At 40.7% G+C, this 20,896-nt stretch overlaps 2 protein-coding genes across 7 annotated transcripts in view; one reads left to right on the top strand and one right to left on the bottom strand.

Annotated features, from left to right (window-relative positions):
• The window catches only part of HSPH1 (heat shock protein family H (Hsp110) member 1), a 33,223-nt gene extending 25,021 nt beyond the window's left edge, over positions 1–8,202 (top strand). The window contains exons 13-18 of the mRNA XM_030563009.1: positions 648–785; positions 1,208–1,333; positions 3,047–3,154; positions 3,268–3,387; positions 5,995–6,156; positions 6,682–8,202. Of these exons, the coding sequence (XP_030418869.1) occupies positions 648–785; positions 1,208–1,333; positions 3,047–3,154; positions 3,268–3,387; positions 5,995–6,156; positions 6,682–6,882 (855 nt within the window). The 3' untranslated portion in view covers positions 6,883–8,202. The remainder of the gene's footprint in view (positions 1–647; positions 786–1,207; positions 1,334–3,046; positions 3,155–3,267; positions 3,388–5,994; positions 6,157–6,681) is intronic.
• The window catches only part of LOC115651744 (WD repeat-containing protein 64-like), a 99,254-nt gene that overhangs the window by 4,731 nt on the left and 73,627 nt on the right, over positions 1–20,896 (bottom strand). For 3 of the 6 annotated variants that reach the window (XM_030562976.1, XM_030563003.1, XM_030563008.1), the window contains 7 exons: positions 16,602–16,660; positions 16,196–16,337; positions 15,335–15,374; positions 14,777–14,865; positions 13,476–13,666; positions 11,173–11,276; positions 10,432–11,081 (listed from right to left, as the gene is read on the bottom strand). In XM_030562976.1, the coding sequence (XP_030418836.1) occupies positions 10,907–11,081; positions 11,173–11,276; positions 13,476–13,666; positions 14,777–14,865; positions 15,335–15,374; positions 16,196–16,337; positions 16,602–16,660 (800 nt within the window). In that variant the 3' untranslated portion in view covers positions 10,432–10,906. Of the gene's footprint in view, positions 1–10,431; positions 11,082–11,172; positions 11,277–13,475; positions 13,667–14,776; positions 14,866–15,334; positions 15,375–16,195; positions 16,338–16,601; positions 16,661–20,896 lie in introns of those variants that run through there. The other 3 variants (XM_030562986.1, XM_030562995.1, XR_004000427.1) reach the window with 3 other exon arrangements.

Raw genomic sequence — 20,896 nt, 5'->3', positions numbered from 1 at the left:
GCATTACCTTGACGGTATTTCACTTTGTATAACTGCTAGAGGCTAAGCTTACTAAATTTACCACGACTAAACTGTAGGCAGAGAAACCAGACTAAGACACCTAGAACATACGTTTACGCCTCTTACCAAACAAGATGTAGTCCTTGCCACAAAGGGCTTATAGTCTGACTTTTATTTCAAGGGTTGGTACTGATGCCTTGAGGTGAGAATTACTGTTTTAAAAACAAAAACTGACTTCAAGAAGCCGCCTCAGGCTAACACAGTTTGCACTTAATTTTCATCCAAGTGTTGGTAGTGTGTAGCTGTAAGCATTAATATTGAGTGCTAATCTGTAAAATCACTTGACAAGAATTGCTGTGTCCTACTAATAGACAGTGTTTCTGGCAATTGTCCTTTTTATCTTCCAACACCATTCTCCTGAAGTATGAGTTACATTTGACTAGGTGAAGTGGGAAGGTAAGATATACAGCAGCTGAAAAACAAAATCCTTTGTAAGGATATATTTGTGAGATTCTGAAGGAACAGTGAGAAAATACATACTCGTCCATGTTCTGCTGAGGGATTTTAGCATCACAGTGAAAACGCCTTTTAGTGCTCTTGCTAAATCATGGATATAATTTTTTTTTTTTTTTTTATTTCCAATTTAGACAAATGAGAAGAAAAGTGATCAACCTCCAGAAGCTAAAAAACCCAAGATAAAGGTGAAGAATGTAGAGCTGCCTATTGAAGCTAATCTGGTCTGGCAGTTAGGGAAAGAACTTCTCAACATGTATATCAAAACAGAGGTGAGTTCAGTAATCTTGGTGAGGGGAGACTGGTTCTTGCTTACTATTATTCAGTGACTTTTTGAGCAACTTCAGACTTTACATTAAAAAAACCTGAAAATAGACTCCTGCCACTAATACATTCATAATGAGTTAATGCAATGCCTCATTTAAGCTCCTGACTGCAAATGTTAGCAACATTGTAATGTCACTTTGAATTATAGCATTACAGCAGTAATCTATGTAATGAGGTCACATATTGTTTAAAAACCATCTGAACCTTCAGGAGAGTCTCCCTATTTTAGTTCACTCCACTGTTACTTGCACAGTTTCAGCAACAATATGAATTAAGGCCTTTTTGTAAGTCTCTTTTTGTAAGGCTGCTTTTTAAGTTTTTAAATTTGTTTTATTAAAGTACTTGCTTTTTTTCTATGATCAAACAGGGCAAGATGATCATGCAAGACAAGCTGGAGAAGGAAAGAAATGATGCGAAAAATGCTGTGGAAGAATATGTGTATGAGTTCAGGGATAAGTTATCAGGACCATATGAAAAGTTTGTTTGTGAAGAGGTATGCTATTAAAGTCAGTTGTTTACCTGAAACATTAGCATCAAACATCTGTCCTGCTTATTTGTGGTGAAATTCTGCCCTCATACCTGTACTGTAGATATCTGAAAGTCTTAGGCAGCTATTGTTCAATTGCTTATCTTCTGGAGTTGAATTAGTTTTGCAGAAATGTCCAAAAGTGACTGCAGTTGCAGTAGAACCACAGAGTTACGAACACTGTGGGAATGGAGGTTGATTGTAACTCTGAACTAAATGTTATGGTGGTTCTTTCAAAAGTTTACAACTGAACATCAACTTAATAAAGTTTTGAAACTTTACTATGCAGAAGAAAAATGCTGCTTTTAACCATTTTAATTTAAATGACGCACAGAAAGTTTCCCTACCTGGTCAAATATTATTTTAAACTTTTATTTTTAGTAGCTTATGTTTAACACAATTCTGTACTGTATTTGCTTTTCTTTTTGTCTCTGCTTCTGCCTGATAGCGTACTTCTGGTTCCAAATGAGGTATGTGGTTGACTGGTCAGTTTTTAACTCCTGGTGTTCGTAACTCTGAGGTTCTATTATAGTGTTTAAAAACTGTAATACATCAGCCTGAATTTGATTAGTCGTAAACTAGTTAAATAACTATTGAAGACTGCAAGGAAGACTAGGCTGAGACCTGGCGTGGAAGGCACTGAGGACAAGTGGAAGGGATGAGAGCAGAGAGTGAATAAGTGGAGGTATCTGGTGATAGAGCGGTGAAGCAGGAAGAGGGAAAAAAAGGAGATGAAAGGGGAGGAAGCAGTGGTAAACTCCTCTTCAAAGAGAATCTCCAGCAGTTTCACTCCTAAAACATATCACTGGCCAATTGATCCTCCCACAGATAACTGATCAATTAAACCTTTTTAGAAGTAAACATTCTACTTAACAAAGCAATGCTTGGATCTAGATGTAGGTTAAATATTTGAAAGATGACATAACCTGTAAACACCTGCTGCATTTTGAGCCATTAAAATCAAAAGGTAATGTGCTGTACGTCTACTAAAATTGCCCTTGTATTTTCTAAAGGACAGCATTTGGTCCAGCCTGTCTTGCTGAATATCATCAGAGAGTTGTCCAAATGCATAGATGTTATCAAAACAGACCTTTGTGACTCTTGAAAATATATCCAAAAAAGACACAGTACCCATATTATCTTGTTCAGTGCAAGGTGGTTTTGTTCTTGTTTCTTTCTTTCTGAAGGCAGTCCAGCTTTTATTTTAGTTGGCAAAACTGTATTAGGGAACAAACACTTCTATTAGCTTTGCCTTCATCCGCATTCGCCCGTGTAGCTTAGCTTGACTTGCATAGACTTCTAGAAATTGCAGTATTAAATGCATTTCCCAGTTAGGAGACTTGAAATGAGTGCCTTGCCTGCAACATTGTGTCCCCTCAATATGAGGCAGGAAAAAATGAATTTGGTAGTGCCTTTCCATAGTCACACAGGAAAGCATGCAGTGTCAAGACAGATTACTGGGCTGGGTTCTTTGTTCAAACCAACCTGTTCTCGTGCAGAAAAAAATGCTGTTTATATAAGTGTGGTTTTACATTATCTTTGTATCTTGTATTTTATGCCAGTGGCATAAAATAGCTTTCTTTGTAACAGGCCATGCTGCAGTTGAACTCCTTTTTTCCTTTACTTTCTAAGTATTTTGGCCTGATTGGCATTCTAAACTGCATCCAAATTTTATCTTAGGATCTTCAAAGATTCTCTGCATTCCTAACAGAGATAGAAGATTGGTTGTATGAGGATGGAGAGGACCAAGCCAAACAAGTGTACATAGATAAATTGGATGAATTAAAGGTAGGTCCATTTGCACTCTTGTATAATGTAACTTTCAAAATACTGCAGGAATGACTTTTTTTGTAAACATAGGTTTGAATTATGAAATGCATAGACAATATTACTTTCTGTAGAAACTAGGTACTCCAATTGAAATGCGATACCAAGAAGCTGAGGAACGACCACGGGTATTGGAAGAACTGGGACACAAGCTTCAACACTATGCCAAAATAGCAGGAGAATACAGGGACAAGGTAAGTAGCCTCACAAGGAATGGGTTGGGAGTAGGAGGGGGCTGACTTTTGTCTGTGCTATTTCATTCAGACTTGCATCAGATTCTTACAAAGAATGAGGGCCATGATTATTAGCTCAAAAAGTTCAGTTAAGTTTTGTGCTCTTCCGACTTTACTGGAGAACTGGCTCAGATGCCAGTGATGTGTCTGTACAAAAGCCGAAGATAATAACTTGTGTATGTTCTATTTGTGCCTGTTATTTGACTATTGACATGAGATTAGTCACAATAGCACACCTGCCCTTTGGAAATCTGGTTGGTCCTAGGTGTCATTGGGTTTTGGAGCCAATACACTGTTTATGTGAATGGGGTAATTCACAACAATCAAAGCTGGTTTAGCCAGTCTGACAGGACTGCATGAGGGCTCCATTCAAACTGGGTTTCTTCATGGCCAGAAGGGCTAGAAAACAATTTTTTTTTTAAAGTGCAAATTTGCATTAATATTAGGGCTGTCAATTAATAGTGAGTTAATTGCAATTAACTAAAAAAGAGAATCGCGATTAATCGCACTCTTAAACAATAGAATACTAAATTAAATGTATTTAAATATTTTGGATGTTTTCTTCTTTTTTTTATATATATTGTATTCTGTGTTGTAATTGAAATAAAAGTGTTTTTATTACAAATATTTGCACTGTAAAATAGTATTTTTCAATTCACTTCGTACAAGTACTGTAGTGCAATCTTTGTGAAAGTGCAGCTTGCAAGTGTCGACTTTTTTGTTACATAACTGCACTGAAAAACAAAATACTGTAAAATTCAGAGCCTACAAGTCCACTCAGCCTCACTTCTTGTTCAGCCAATTGCTAAGATAAACAAGTTTGTTTACGTTTACAGGAGATAATGCTGCCCTCTTCTTAAATACAATGTCACCTGAAAGCTGAGAATGGGCATTTGCATGGCACTTTTGTAGCAGGTGTTGCAAGATGTTTACATGCCAAATATGCTAAACATTTGTATGCCCCTTCATGCTTCAGCCACCATTAGAGAGGACATGCTTCCATGCTGATGACACTCATTTAAAAAAAAAAAAAAAAAAAAAAAGGTGTTAGTTAAACTTGTGACACAATTCTCCCCTAGGGAGTTAAATGTCCCCTACTCTGTTTTACCCGCATTCTGCCATATATTTCATGTTATGGCAGTCTTGGATGATGGCCAAGCACATGTTCCTTTTTAAGAACACCTTTCACTGCAGACTTCACAAAACACAGAGAAGGTACCAGTGTGTTCTAAGGATAGCTACAGCACTGGGCCCAAGGTTTAAGAATCTGAAGGGGGATGAGGTGTACAGCATGCTTTCAGATGTCTTAAAAGAGCTACACTTTGATGCGGAAACTATAGAACCCAAACCACCAAAAAACAAAATGAAGCTTCTGCTGGTGGCATCTGACTCAGATAATGAAAATGAGCATGTGCCGGTCCACGCTGCTTTGGCGTGTTATCGAGCAGACCCGTCATCAGCATGGACACATGTCCTCCAGAATGATGGTTGAAGTATGAAGGGATATATGAATCTTTAGGGCATCTGGCATGTAAATACATTGCAATGCTACAACAGTGGCATACAAACGCCTGTTCTCACTTTCAGGTGATATTGTAAACAAGAAGCAGGCAGCGTTTATCTCCTGCAAATGTAAACAAACTTGTCTGAGCAGTTGGTTAAACAAGAAGTAGGACTGAGTGGACTTGCAGGCTCTAAAATTTTACATGGGATTTATTTTTGAATGCAGTTTTTTGTATATAATTCTACATTTGAACTTAAACTTTCATGATAAAGATTGCACTGCAGTACTTGTAATGGGGGAGTTGAAAAATACTTTGTTTTTGTTTTACAGTGCAAATACTTGAAATAAAAAATAAAGTGAGCAGTGTACACTTTGTATTCTGTGCTGTAATTGAAATCAATATATTTGAAAATGTGGGAAACATCCAAAATATTTAAATAAATGGTATTCTATTATTAACAATGCAATTAATTGTGATTAATTTGTTTATTGCATGACAGCCCTAATTAATATCATGTGGTCCAGAAATATCAAAGCAGTTGGGTGTCTGATTCAATTGACTCATCCAGATATGAAAGGGAACTTCTGGTTGACTCAAGCTTTCATTTTTATATATCCAAATTCTCCCATCTAAGGCCAGCCAAAATACCAGACTCTGCAGGTGGATACCTTTTCTCCCTCTATTGCCCCCACCTACAGCACTGACTGGAGCCCTAAGGAGGTTGGATTATACTCTACAGAACCTAATATATGGCTTTTCATGGGTGGCAGGATTTGCCCTATTAAGTATGAACTTACCCAATTCTAGGTATGTTATCCCTAGTAAATCATTGTAAAGCCCACCTTCCTCTCTGCGCGATTGTTTCTCAAACACAGAAATGGGTTTGATTCTGCCTCGATGTTTCATGGTGCTTCTTGTTGTGGTGAACTTGTTTTCTTTCCAGAGTAAGGAGAAATGTAACAAATATTTAGATAGAGAACACAACTTGGATGGTCTGTCTGGATAATCTGATATTATTGAATGGGTTCTTATTGACAAACCCAAAATATTCAACTCCATGCAGGATGAGAAATACATTCACATTGATGAATCAGAAATGATAGAAGTAGAGAAATGTGTCAAGGAAATGATGGAATGGATGAGTAATGTTATGAATGCCCAGGCTAAAATGAGCCCTGATCAGGATCCAGTTGTACGGGCAAGTGAAATCAAAGCAAAGCTAAAGGTTAGTGCTGAAACTAATTCTAATCACTGACTAGTGATATAGCTAGGCCTTTATTTAGAAATCAGTGTATGTTCTAACTGGTTGGCAGCTCTAAAGGATAATAATCTGCGTAGCAAGGGAGGGATGAAGCTACAATCTATTGTGTAAAAATTCTGTGGTGAATGTTTTTACTATATATATGTTGGGCAGATAAACTTACAATACAAACATCTTTCTGTAGACTTAAAAATTGTCTGTAAATAGTACATAAATACAAATATAACAGGGTGTGTAAGGAAATATTTAAAGCAATGCAACATTTCTGAGAGAGTGGATTTTTTTTTTACTTCAAGTGTTGTATAAAGAACCTTTATATAACCTGTTGAAAAAGTAAACTAGATATGTTAGGGGTGGCACATATCCAGCCTATTTGTGCTCAGGAAGCAAAGATCCTGGGAATCAAACAATCTCTGAACAGCGGTGCTAGCTCATCAGGTAGCTTGCTGATCGCATGAATTGTATTCTGAGTGCCTCTCTTTATTTTAGGAATTACACAATGTGTGTGAGCCAATAGTGATGCAACCAAAACCAAATGTTGACTCTCCTAAAGAGGAAAATCCATTGAATGGACCCAGTCTTAATACAAATGAAGGTATTGAAGAAGATAAAAATAATGCTGAAATCCCTCAACAAAATGGTGATTGTCATCCAAATGCTAAAAACACCACGAGCATGGACTTGGACTAGACCACTGCATTGTATTGAGCAATTCGATCTCATGAAAGGAAAATATTGTTGCTTTAGTATGTGATTGTGCAGGCGTAACATAGTTCTGGGAACTATTTATATTTTTTTTCATAAGGTTGTCTGGAATGTGGTGTATGATGGCGGGGCGGGGGAGTAAAAAGCTGATCACGACTACCGTAAAAGGGAAAATTGACTTGGTAACTTTTCAGATTCCTGTGGAATTGTGAATTCATACTAAGCTTCTGTGCAGTATTTAACCGTTAGCTTCAGTAAGGATGAAATCAGTTTTGCTATGATACTGCTCCTTCACCAGGATTGTAACTGAAATAGTCAAAGGCACTTGTAGATGCCAAGGTAGTTTTCTTTTATTTGACCTCTGATTTGGCATATCTGTATAAAGCCAGTGGCTGTTTAGTTTACAATGAACAAAATAAACCTCCTGTCCTAAGCTTCATTCTCTGTCACTGTCCTGTACCCTAGCTGACTAGTAAGACGGTGAAAGGTGTTAAGTAGCATGTTATGTAGTAGATTTCATCTTGTTAAAACTGTGTATTTTCATGTGGAGAGAGCAAAATGAAGGAGATGCTGATCCTGTTTGTCTTGTTGTGAAACCTTTTACTGAGCTTTAATAATAAAGTTCATCTAACTGGTATTTTCTAAAATGCTGGGATGATTATGTTCAGTGCTGTTTTCAGTGTGACTACTGTCTTTTGTCACAAATGTTAAAGAAAATAAAGCCAAATAGCTGTGTTGTGTGAGAAAAAGCTTACCGAAATTCCCCCTGCCCTCCCATTGAGTGTGAAAAAATTCAAGTTGATACTCTGCCTACCCAAGCAGAAACAGCTTGTTACTCTTTAACTGCACAAACCAGCATGCACCTGGGAACAGCATGACTGCCTGGAAACTTAAAATAGCAAAGGCTGGGCATAAAACTTTCAAAAGCTTTGAAAGTGGAATCTAAAGAGACGATTTGCAGTTGAGATACTAAAAATCAGTCAGAAGTCTGTCTTGGCCTTTATCAGAACGGAGTTGATCCCAAACAAACGTGGTAAATGCAATGTTCTTCTGAGTGTTTGCTCATGTGCATTCCACAGTAAGTGTGCATGCTTGCTACGTGCATTGGTGGCAGTTTTTCCCTAGCAGTACCTGTAGGGGAGTGCCCCTAGCGATGCCACCATGGCGTGGTACAAGAGGCGCTGCGTGCTCCTTCACCCCCAGTTCCAAAGCACCATCACTGGCAGCAAGAAGGAACTGCTATGCTCCAACTCTTTGCTGCAGCCTTCCCAGTTTGGACTGTTTTAGTGCTTTAGAGAGTTAGAAGCTTTTATTTTTTTTTTTTAACTTTTAAAACTACAGGTACTAACAACCATAGCTGGGGCTGTGCCCCAGGCTTTAAGTCGTGCAGCACTTGTAAACAGTCTGTGCCCATAAGTGACCCATACGCTAGTTGCTTATGCTGCCTTGGAGAAACCCAGGCAGGGCTATGCTCCGTCCTGAGTGTCTGTGAGCTCCTATCCACCTCCAACAGGTATAGTTTGGGAATCCCCTACTGTGGAATGCACATAAGCAATCACTCGAAGAAAAGACCCTTTTCTGTAGCTGGTACTCTGAGCTGTGTTGCTCATGTCCATTCCACATCCTGCCCTCCTTCCCCATGGTTGGAGTTTTCCGGTAAGAAGGAACTGGGGGAGGGCACACAGCACCCCTCATACTGTGCTATGCTGGTGTTACTCCAGGGGTTGCTAGGGCGCTCCTCTATGGGTACTGCTAACTTTCGGTGCATGGGGCGAGCACGCACACCTACTGTGGAATGGACATGAGCAACCCATCTCACAGAATACCAGTTAGAAAAAAGGGAACTCTCTCTTCTCCCATGCTAAGCAAACAGCTCTCCACCAAAGCTATCTTAAAAAGTCAGTTAAAGATTAAGATTCTCCCCTGAGGAATTACTGGTTAAGTTTCTTGCAAAGAAATAATTGATGTGGCCACAATGTGCTAGTGAAGCCTTCCTGTTAAATAGCCCAATAAGATCTACAAGACAGCAGCATGCAGTTGGGAGAGGCTTGCTTGCTGCTATAAGGAACAACTTAAGTACTACAAACAAAAGGGTAAGCTTGGCACCACAGAACAAAGGTGATTTAATTGGGGGAGAGATAGCTTAGTGGTTTGAGCATTGGCCTGCTAAACCCAGGGTTGTGAGTTCAATCCTTGAGAGGGCCACTTAGGGACCAGAGCAAAAAATTGGTCCTGCTAGTGAAGGCAGGGGACTGGACTCAATGATCTTTCAAGCTCCCTTCCAGTTCTAGGAGATTGGTAGATCTCCAATTTTTTTTCCTCCACCCATACCTGATTAGTCAGCACTAAGGAAGCCAATTACACCCTTTTGTTGGTCCTGTTTGTGTTTCTCCTCCAACCCCATTCCTGCCTCCTCCGCTGGCTCTGATGGGGGCATACTCCTGCCTGCAGCTTTTACCAGCTGCTCAGCTCCCTCACGCCTTGGCCCCTCCTGAGCTACCATAAGTAGCTGTAGTATCAGAGCACTGTTTGACAGGGCAGGCTCTTCTGATCACTGCTCACTTTCCCAATACTGATCTACTCCATGTCAGGTGCATATGCTACTCCTGGGGGAATTCTGCACTACAGCATGTGCATAGTTAATGAGCTATGCATGTTTTTAATTTTTTGTGTGGAAAAAAGCTTCATTCAAAATGTTGCTGCAGTTCTGCCTTTTACCCACCTGAGGGCACTGTGGAATAGAACACAGCAGCTGCTCCCAGCCAGCTCAGGCAAAGAAAGAGCCTGCCTACCTTTGCAGTGCCTGTCAGGCTAGGTCAGGAGATGGGGGCTAAGAGGAGACAGATAGCATAGGGTTCTGAGGGAGAGGGGGTGTCAGATGCGGGCTCATAAAGGCTAGTTGGGGAGGATGGACCGGGGCAGGGGCTGAATGGGAGTGGAGGCACAGGGCCACATGGTGAGGGGAGACAGGGTGGCTGAGTGGGAGCACAAGACATGGGGACGGGGGTACAGAGCCAGATGGGGGAGTGGGGGTGGAGAGACACATGGGGGTGACAGAACACCTGGGGACAGGCAGGTGTGCCTGACTGAATGGGAGAGGCTAGGCATCAGCCAGGGTCTGCATGGGGGAAACTCCCTAACAATCCCTCCCTGCTCCCCAAAACACCTGGTCCACACTTTTCCCACCCAACCCTCCAAGTCCATACCCAGGCTCCTTCCCAGCAATTTACTTCCCTCTCCCTAAGAGCCTCCATTACCCCTGACTCCAATAGCCTTTGCACTGCTTCTGAGGGATGTGGGAAATATGGTTCTGTAGTGTAGTTTAAATGAATTATTACTCAGAGTTCTGTATTAATATGCCTAATACTAATGAATATTTGTCAGGAAACATTTCCTGAATCTTTTTTGTTGTCTGTACTGTTATTTGCTGACAGGTATTTTGAAATAAATGACCACAAATTGTATGATTATATTGTGTTATTTTGACAAAGAATATGCAGAATTTTGCAGAATTTTAAAATATTGTGCATGAAATTTTTAATTTTTTGGTGCAGAAGTCCCCAAGGCATATATGCAATACACCTATCATAGCTTGGACCCCCAAAGCCAGAGAACTGCTTGAATAAGTCTCACTAGATCTACAACAAGGCTGCTGAGGCCTTAAGTGTGCAGATGTACTATGCCTCCACAGTGCTATTATATCACCAGGCTCTAGTTAATAGGGAATTGTTTATTTAACAGTCATGTTCTGGTTTCACTTTGTGCTTATATAAGTCTTGTTTAAATGCCACATAAGTCCAGCTCTACAGAATTAACTGATGAGCCATTATAATAGGAAGCTTAGAAGGATAAACTGTCCAGAAGTGATTAAGAAACAGCTGCCTATTTTAAGTGTATTTCTGTCAAACAACAGAGGAAAAATTAGACCAGGAACAAAAATAACAAACTGCTTTGCTACCACTGAAGAGACACATGATCATGTGCTCAGTTTACCTACAGATTTATTGCTCTAATCTTCCCCTAATGATTCTTCATAAAAGTAGTCTGTGCTAAGAACAGACAAGTCAGGCTTTTCACATATTGGTGGAGCAATGACAACTTCACAGGTGTTGAGTATGTGATATGTACTCTGTCCCCCAGGAGCAAGTGGTCTGTTTATCTTCTTGTAATGCTCCTGCTTCAATCTAGGGAAAGAAAATTGAAAGCATGAATTATTAATTTGTTTTGAAAGTGGGGGAAAAATTAATTTACCTGGTGGCCTTGTTTTCATTTTACCTTTTACTCAAAGCTTGTGCATAAGTCCGCTGGTTGATTTCCTCTTTGATAGCCAGGTCAGGCTTGGTGACTTGGGGAAGTTTGGGGTTATAGCTCACTTCATGCTAAAAACGCACCAAGAGAACACTTAGCAATGCAGAAAGTATTTAGACTGCCACTGCATTTCTTCATGTTACTGCCATGATGGTCTTATCTAATCCTGTCACTTCTGGGGCACTTTTACAAGTCTGAGTAAACCATTTTAAAATTTTTTAGAAGAAAACAGTTGCTTTAAAACTGGGATGAGGAATGAATTAAATGTATTCAGTGTCATATATGTATGTTAATAGTTACATTTTTTGGAAGGTTCTCAGGTTACAATCTTATGTAAGGCCTCAATTTGCACGAACCCTTATTGTGACAATTCTTCAAGTGTGTGCCGATTGTATTAGTAAGAATATGCATTTAGCAGGCTGCATGCATGCTTTACTCAGTATTTGTTTACTATTTAGGATACAGCATGGGATACTATCAATTTTAACTTCATGTATGTGGACTGAACTCTGGTAAACTACTTTTACCTGCTTATTTCAAAAATATTTTTTGGCTGACAGAGTGTTCTGGTTTGAGAAGGAAGATAGAGGCAAGCCTTGATTGCCAGACTACCAAGAGAACTTCTTCCTCATAATGGATTTTATTTTGAAAGAAACTAATTCCTATAGCCCACTATGCCAGTCTGCCTGATCTTTAGTCTTGTTGAGATTTAGATCACAGCTTGTTCTATCTTATATATGGAAAAAGACTAATCAGGAGCCAGACAGATAATTGGAATGGAAGATTTATGGGCATTCTTTTCAAGAGAACACTGACTTGAACCACTAACACTGGTCGCTATTTAAAAAGAGAAAAGACAGTGAAACTAGAGCAATCCCTGTAGTGTGAAATGGATACTAAGAACTTAGAAGAAACAAACCCATTTTGTTCCCACACCTTTTTCCCAATATGATGGGTACTTGCAAGTAAAGGTACAAGGATGCCAGGAGCCAGATACTTGCATATGTTCAATGCAGGGGCCTGTGCCTAGTCTAAGCTTAACTATGCTCACATGTAGTCTTCAGCTGCACTGCAACACAACTGTGTGCACCTGGGCTAGGATTTTCAGGAGAAAAAGTCCTAGACACTATGGTTTAAAGGTAAGAAATGAAAACTGGGCTGTAAGTTGTCTATTCACAGATACAAGGCCAAAAAGGACTATCATGACCATTTAGTCTGACCTGCATAACAAGATCATAGGACTTCCCTGAATTAATTTCTGTTTGAATCAGAGCATAACTTTTTGGAAAACATCCACTCTTGAGTTAAAAGATTCTAGTGCTGGAGAATGTACCACAACCTTTTAAGTTGTTTCAGGGGTTGATTACCCTCACTATTAAACATTTATGCCTTATTTCTAGTCTGAATTTGTCTAGCTTTAGCTTCCAGCTATTGGATCTTGTTATACCTTTCTCTGCTAGATGGAAGAGGCCATTATTAAATATTTGTTCCCCATGTAGATAATAAAACTATGGTCAAATCACTCCTAACCTTTTCTTAAACTAAATTGATTGAGCTCCTTCAATCTCATGTAAGGTGTATTTTCCAATCCTTTAATTATTCTCTTGGTTCTTCTCTAAACCCTCTATGATTTATCAACATCCTTCTCAACTGTGGACACAAGAACTAGACACAGTAGTGGTTGCACCAGTGCCAGATACAAAGGTAATCTCTCTCCTCCTACTCTATATTCTCTTTTGGCCATAGTGTTGCACTGGGATTTCATGTTAAGCTGATTGTCCACCATAGCTCAAGTTTTTTCAGAGTCACTATTTCTTAGGATAGCATCCCCTATCCTGTGAGCATGGCACCTGCATTCTTCAGGCCTAGATGTATGACTTTGTTTGGCCCTACTGAAACACATTTGCTAGTACCCAGCTTACCAAACAATCCAGACAACACTGCAGCAGTGACTAGTTCTTTATTTACCACTCCCCAAAACTTCACCAGTAATGATTTTGTTTTCTTTCAGGTCATTGAAAAAAACGTTGAACAGGGTAGGGTCAGAACTGATTCCTGTAGGCCCCCACTTGAAATACACCTGCTTAATGATTCCCCATTTATATTTTGAGACCTATAGCTAAACAGTTTAAATTCATTTGCCTTACAGATACCTTTCATAAAATCTATTACATCATTTTCCTACATGTGCACTTTACTAGGTAACAGCAAGGCATGCAAAACACCCAGCCCACATGAAATACACCCCACTTTGCTGTCTATACACAAACCTTAGAGAAGGCGTTTTCCAGAGTTACATTACTTGGCTCTGTGTTTATGAGTTGTAAGACAGGTGGCTCTCCTTCTAGCATGGGGTGAATTGGCATGCTTTGTGGGTCTATCAAGATTTCGTAGGGAACCCTGGGATGTTTCCAGGAGGCAGGTGTGAAAATTTCCCATGGTTCTGCCTGCCCAAAAGTCCCTAGAAAGAAAATATAGACAAGCAGGCATTGTAAAGTTTCAAAGGGTACACAGCCCCAAACCACCTCCTCCTAAAATCAAGGGAAGTCGCAACGAAGACAAAGAGCAACGCTTTAAACTTTTTACTTTTTGAAGTATACAAACGTCTGCTGCTGGGAAGAACTTTGAAAAGAAATTTTGTCTTGGAAGAGCAGTTGTGGTTTAAAAACTTTTGTAGATAAAATAAACTAACCAGAAAAGTCCTTAATTGCAAGGTAGTTTGTCAGAAGATTTTAAGGGTCTTATCCAATGCCTCTAAGGCCAATCAAAATATATGTTTGTTTGAATGGCTGTGTTGGATCAGGCACTTAGGGATATGTTTTTTAAAAGTATTTTAATTGTCTAAATATGCAACTAGCGTGTAATGGAATTTTCAAAAGTGCCTGTGCACCTAACTCCTATTGATTGCAAAATCTGCATCTCTAGGCATGTAAAGGCATGTAAATACCTTAAAATCTAACCTTCGGTGCTTTGAACTGAAGGGCAGCCACTTCTAAATATGGTTTGCCCATACTCTACCTCCTTAGAAAGCTCTGTATTGGAAAGCAGTTTTATCATACACTATTTTAATGCCACTGCTGGCTTTCACTGGGAATAAAAAATAGAGCACCCATTTCAGGGGTGGGCAAATCTTGCCTCATGAGCCAAATGTAGCCCATGTAGAACTGAAACAGGGCTTGCTTATACCAGAAAACATATAAGTCCTAACATGAAATACTCCACTGTGAGCTGAGAATCCTCTGGCTAAGATAACTTATTAGCCTATTGGCTACAGCAGCATGGGAGTTTATGAATGTCCATAGGGGCTACTTGAGTAGATATTTTTGTTGTATGCCACTCCTTTTTAAAGTTAACTATCAGAGCCATGCTGTTTTTGTAGCGAAAGCTCAGTGGTTTGAGCACTGGCTTGCTAAACCCAGGGTTGTGAGTTCAATCCTTCAGGGGACCATTTAGGGAATGGGTTAAAAAAGAAAAAAAAATGTCTGGGGATTGGTCCTGCTTTGAGCAGGGGGTTGGACTAGATGATCTCCTGAGGTCCCTTCCAACTGTGATATTCTGTGATAATCCTTACCAATGTACTCTCCATCCAGACTCCACAGGCGAACGGTACAATCAATAGAAGAGGAAAGCAGGACTTTTTCTTCATCAACCACCTCTACTCTATCAAAATGAAAGTGATAATCAGAACAAATCTACTTAAGCACCATATATAACTAAAGACTTATGCCACCATGTCATTTACATTTTGTCATTAGAAACTTCTTGTGTTACAAATTGTCTACATGGGTCATTTCTGCCAATGCTAAAGTTTAATGTGACTGCTGCTACAGTATTAATGGTTTCAAGGGATTACAGCCAAAGCAATATCTGATATGGTATAGTTCTGATAGTGCTGAATGACACTGAAGTGAACCATAAATGAGTTTATGTAATTTGTAAAGTATTTACTGCACATGATCATTGTACCATAGTGGATGATGGACCAGGGATCCTGACTCATGACTGAGACTCTTAGGTATTACCACAATAGACATAAAACCTAATTATATTTATATCAAGCAACACATGTGCAGGTTTATATATTTATACATAAAAAAATATTCTGTTAAAGACATGAGACAGTACTTACGATACAACTATATTTACGTGAGCTCTCCAATGATTCACATCTACAGCGATATAGAGAATAAATATGCATTATACATATAATTCAGATTAGTACACAAATATGTTGCTACAAAAGAACACTGCACTGTGTCAGGTGTAAACCAACCACTACCTAAGAAACAAGGACACTAAAAAGTATTCATGGTTTTAAAGCAATTTTTTTTTAATGCAACAACGTTGTTAAAACTTTACCCTGAATGTATTTTGAAACTACTCTGTTTTCTTTTACTAGGTAGCTTCCACTAAGATACACAGTTATAAATGTCACCAGATCAGTGGTTCTCAGCCCACAACCCACATGATGCTTGTGGCCCAATCAGTACACAGCTGGAACCCATGTGGCATCCTCACGGCCGTACAGGTAGTATATATATTGTGTGGATGCAGCCCACATAACAGATAGAGAGCTGCATATGTGGCCCGTAATAGTAAATAGGTTGAGAACCATTGCACCAGATGAAATCCTGAAGTCCTCATCCAAGTTTTACTCAGTCCTTCCTTCCCACTGAATTCTGTTGAGATTTGCCTGCATTTGATCCACAGTGAATTAATTTTGTTAAGGAAGTTATATGGGAACTATAGTCACCATACTCAGCTATGCTAAGAACAAGCTAAGGAATAAACATTTTAAAACATACATGATCTGGAAAAAGGGGATTAAAATATTACAGTGAAATAGAAGTATAAGTAGATCATGAGAAGGACTTTGTTTTTTAAACCCCTTTCCCCCAGATCACGTGTTCCAAAATATGTTTTATACTTACATATAAAAATACAAATACAAAAATATTTAATATATAAAAACCCAATCCACAAGACACACATTTTGGTGGTTCTCGCTCTGGGTCCTGAAGAGCATAGTCCTTGATGCTGTAGACATACACATATCCATCATCGTCTGCTGCATAAATAAAGGAATCGTCCGCAGTGACAGCAATACTGCTGATGTGGCATTTCACTCTAGACTGAGACAAACATTAATGTAGGTTGTGTTGTTAGCTAATAATTCATGCAGCATGATAATAGTATATTGATTATAATGGAAATAACCAACAACATGTGAATGCTCATAATCTAAATGAGCAGATGTGTACTTACCATAATTAAAGCAAAGCAAAGCAATAATATTTCCCCTCCTCCCCCATACGGAGTGTATCTTGAACTGTAAGAAGCGTGCTGCACTCAGTCCTACACAGCTTAGCCCTCTGAAATTCATTGCTCAAACTTACAGGTATGAAGCTTGCTGTAAGGGGGATTCCACTGAACAGACTCCAGAAGTTGACAGAACCTGAAAAAAAGTAAACAGTGAAAATATTTAATAGCAATGAAACAGAAGTCTGTTTTGACAGGAATACAAATATGTAGGAATTTGACTGCTGGATGCAGAGGTTCACAAACGGGGGTCCATGAACCCCTTTTGGTCCCCAGGGGCTGCAAGGGTGTAACAGGCTGCGGGGGACACCCAGAGTCTCTGTTTACACCTTTCTGCCTCAGCAAGAGGGAGCTTTGCTAGAAATTAGGCTGTTAGCTCCCTACCACTCCAGTCAATCTCCCTCACCAGCAAACTCCTCAAGAATCTCCCAGTCCAAATCTCACTTAGTAGGAAATAATCAGTGCACTCCAACTACATCTCCTGAGTGATGTAAATTACATCAACTTAAAGCAGTGTCCACACCGCACTATGTTGGCAGGAGACAGTCTCCAGTTGGCATAGCGCGTCTTCACCAGACGTGCTACAGCAGCGCAGCTGCATTGGTGCAGCTGTGCGAATGTAGCACAGTAGTGTAGATTTGCCCTCAGTCTTCTGATCTTGCACTTAGGTCACTGAGAGTCCATCTGGCAGAGATTTCAGCATTTCATCCACCTGTGGGAAGTCAGTGTTTTTGAACTCCATGGCAGTGAGGTTCTTGAAAGAAGTCACTCATCTCCACCCAATGGTTAAAAAGTCGGTCCCTTTGCAGGATCTTAATACTGTTTTAGCAAGTCTTACAGGACCTCTGTTCAAGCCTCTGGCAATTTCTTCTTTCCTCATTCTGTGTCAGAAAACTGCCTTCCTTGTAGCAAATCACATCTGCAAGGAGAGTATGAGAGTTGCAGGTATTGATGGCAGATCCTCCTTACATGCAGTTTTCCAAAGACAAAGTAACTGTGCAACCACACCTCAATTTTTTTATCTGAGGTGATTTCCCAGTTTCACTTGAACCCAGTTAGATATCTATCAGTGTTCTTCCCTAAGCCACATTCAACAGCAGAGGAGCAGTATCTTCACACTTTGGATTTCAGGAGATGTTTAGCTTTTTAAGCTAGATATAACCAAACCTTTCCATTCCTCATCTGATCTGTTTGTTCACAGGCAACCCAAATGAAGGACCAAGCAGTGTCTTCACACACAATGTCCAGATAGATAATTTCCTGTATCATGATAGCATACAAAGTAGTCCAGGCTATACCTCTTCTACAGATATGAGCTCATTCCAAGAGAATTCAGACAACATTTGCATTTCTAAATTATATTTCTAGGGTGATTACTTGGTCCTCTGTGCATAACTTTTGCAAACCACTATGCCATTATGGTGGCATCCAGATCAGATGCAAACTTTGAGAAGGCAATCCTGCAGTCCTTTAAATAGACTATGAGCCTATCTCCTGCGAATACTGCTTGCGAGTCACCCACAGGGAATACAAGGCTCCATCGATTCAAAGAAGAAAAAAGTTACCCTACCTGTCATTAGTGTTCTTCAAAATGTCATGCAGATGTAAGCAGAGTCAGGATGAGTTCTACCCTGACATCTGGTGGTGAATTGTGGCAAGTTGTGGAAAAGAACTTCAGGGGCTGATCTTGTTTGCATAGGCACACCCACTCCACCTAGCAGGAGCCCACAGCAGCCCAAATGGTCACTTTGGATGCTGTGGGATCCCCAATTTCTTTGTTATTGGGGCAGGAAGAATAAAGTGTTGCTACCCTGGTTATGTGAATCAAGGACAATGGAACTGTTTTATGACAGAGGGCCTTGCCATCAACTAAGTAGCACTGGCTAGACAAGGGACATGGGTTCCAACTCCCTGTGCATTGAGAGAAGCTGGGGTTAGAAATGTGTATCTGATGGTATGGGTCCTCTTTAAAGGCTAGAAGCATCATTTGTACCTTTTTTTTTTCCCTCCACTGTAGAATATCAGTACTAGTTTTGATTCCATTAGGAGTCTAATTACAGTCTGCTGAAATGAATTCACTTTGGGTTAATGGTGCACTAGCACTGGGGTTCTCCTACCATAAGCTGAAATCACCAAAAAGCTAAAATTGCTATGAGGACCCTGAAGATATATTGCTGAACAGCTGGCAGAGTAAAGCATGTTTGTGGGACAGCTTGAGTGGCTGGTGGAGTAGATCAGTTTGTGGTATGGCTGGAGCAGCTCACGGGATGGCTGGTAGAGTGGAGCGGCTCATGGTGAAGGCTACAGCAGAACCCCACGGTGAGGCACGGTAGTTGGCCTCGGACCATGTAAAGTGCTCCTTAACACCCCTGTATGGCTCCCTGCCCCATTTCCACCAAGGCTGGGAGGTAAAACTCTGCAGATAAACTTTTGAGCAGCACTGACCAAGGACAGAGACTTCTGGGTGATTGGACTTTTGGGTGATTTTTGGGTTGCTGGACTCAAGAGACTTTTGGGGTGTTGGACTTCTGGGACTTTGAGTGATTTTTTGGGTTGCTGGACTTAAGACCCTGAGGGGGAAAGGACACTGCCAAACTTACTTGGGGGTGGGTCTTTTGCTCGTGGTTTGTGTTATGAACCCTGTTTATGCTGTTTCCCCAACATAATGCCGCATTGTTTCCCTCCTTTATTAAAAGGATTTTGCTACACTCAGACTCCGTGCTTGCGAGAGGAAAAGTATTGCCTCTTAGAGGTGCCTAGTGGGGTGGTATGTAATTGTCCCAGGTCACTGGGTGGGAGCTCGAGCTGGTTTTGCATTGTGTTATTGAAACAGAACACCTAGATACTGAACTCGGCCCTTGTTGCTGCCAACTCAGACAGGCAGAAGGGTTACACAGACATGTATTCCATGCCCCACCCTTTGTCTCCTCTGCATCAGAGTCTGTACGTCTGACATTCAGTGTGAAGGGTCTGAGGGGTTTTGGGTGGTGCACACTTATACAGACAGGGGAGGGACTACGGCCGCAGGGTGTGAGTGCCGCCCCATGGATACTACTAGGCAAAGTTCTCTGGCTCTGGTGCACAGGGCATGCACACATCCACATGAAATACATGTCTGCATCACATCTCAAAGAACACTGACAGGTAGGTAACTGTTTTTTCTCTGGCTCCATCCACCAGAATAACCTACCTGGGGGCAGAAATAGACACCTTGGTAGCAAAGATCTACTCATCAATCCAAGAATTTATTTTCTTTATCCAGAGCTGCAGGAGATCTACCATAGCATTATGCCACCAACTGCTAGGATTCCTGGTCTCAAGCACAGCGATCACTCCACAGATACAATCACACATCAGAAGTCTTCAATCCTTCATACTAATGGTGTGGGACAACTCCGTGGAACACATGGAAGATCAAGTACAGGTTCCAACACAAGTGTTCAACTCCTTACAATGGTGGTCCGCCCACAACAATGTCTGCCAAGGCACGTCCCATCTGGCTTCCAGATCCTTTAGTCCTCACAACCGACACCAGCCTGGAGGGCAGAGAGCTCATTTGGAGACTCAAACAGCCCAGGACCCTGGAGAAAGAGGAAAAGGCTCACAGCGTAAACCTTCTAAAGCTGCCAAGCTAGCTCTGGGAAGGTTTCTGCCCACTCTAAGGAGGAACCATGTCCTGCTTCAATCAGACAATAGGACTGTGGTCACATATTTAAACAACCAAGGGAAAACGAGTCCAGCACTACATGCAGATGGAACAGAAATAATGAGGAGGGTGGAATGGTTCCTCATTTTCCTCAGAGATCCACATCAAAGGGGACTTGAACCAAAATCCAAACTGGCTCAGCAGGCACAGGATCAACAATGCTGAATGGTGCCTGAAATCAGGAGGTTCAGTCTCATTGGTCAGCCTCCCTTTAACCAACCTGTGAATGATAAGAATGCAAAGAGGCCAAAACAGTTCACAAAGGAGGCAGACCAGAGATCCACGCAGACAGATGTCTTATAGCCTGGATGACCACAGGGCCTACTTTACACGATTCCACCCTTCTCACTACTGGGGAAAGTGATCCAGAAAATAAAAAGAGAATAGACAACGGTAACACTGATAACTCCTCATTGGCAGAGGAGACCTTGGTTCTTAGCTGTGACAGAGATGAAACTGGAGCCCTCACTCCAGCTTCCATGGAAACTGGGCATCCTCTCAACAAGGTCCTCTTCTTCATCTGGACCTGAAACAGCTTCAACTAACAGCCTGCTTTTGAGAGGGAAGTTCTAGAAGGTCTCAGTCTGTCCTCCAGAATCATTAAGATACTGTTTTTGTCTACGAGACTATCATACTCCTCTATCTGGTCCAGATTCAACAACTGGT

This window comes from Gopherus evgoodei, chromosome 1, assembly GCF_007399415.2.
Source record: "Gopherus evgoodei ecotype Sinaloan lineage chromosome 1, rGopEvg1_v1.p, whole genome shotgun sequence".
Lineage (NCBI taxonomy): Eukaryota > Metazoa > Chordata > Testudines > Testudinidae > Gopherus > Gopherus evgoodei.
Note: the sequence above shows the minus strand (reverse complement) of the source record. Positions and strands in the feature narration are given on the sequence as shown.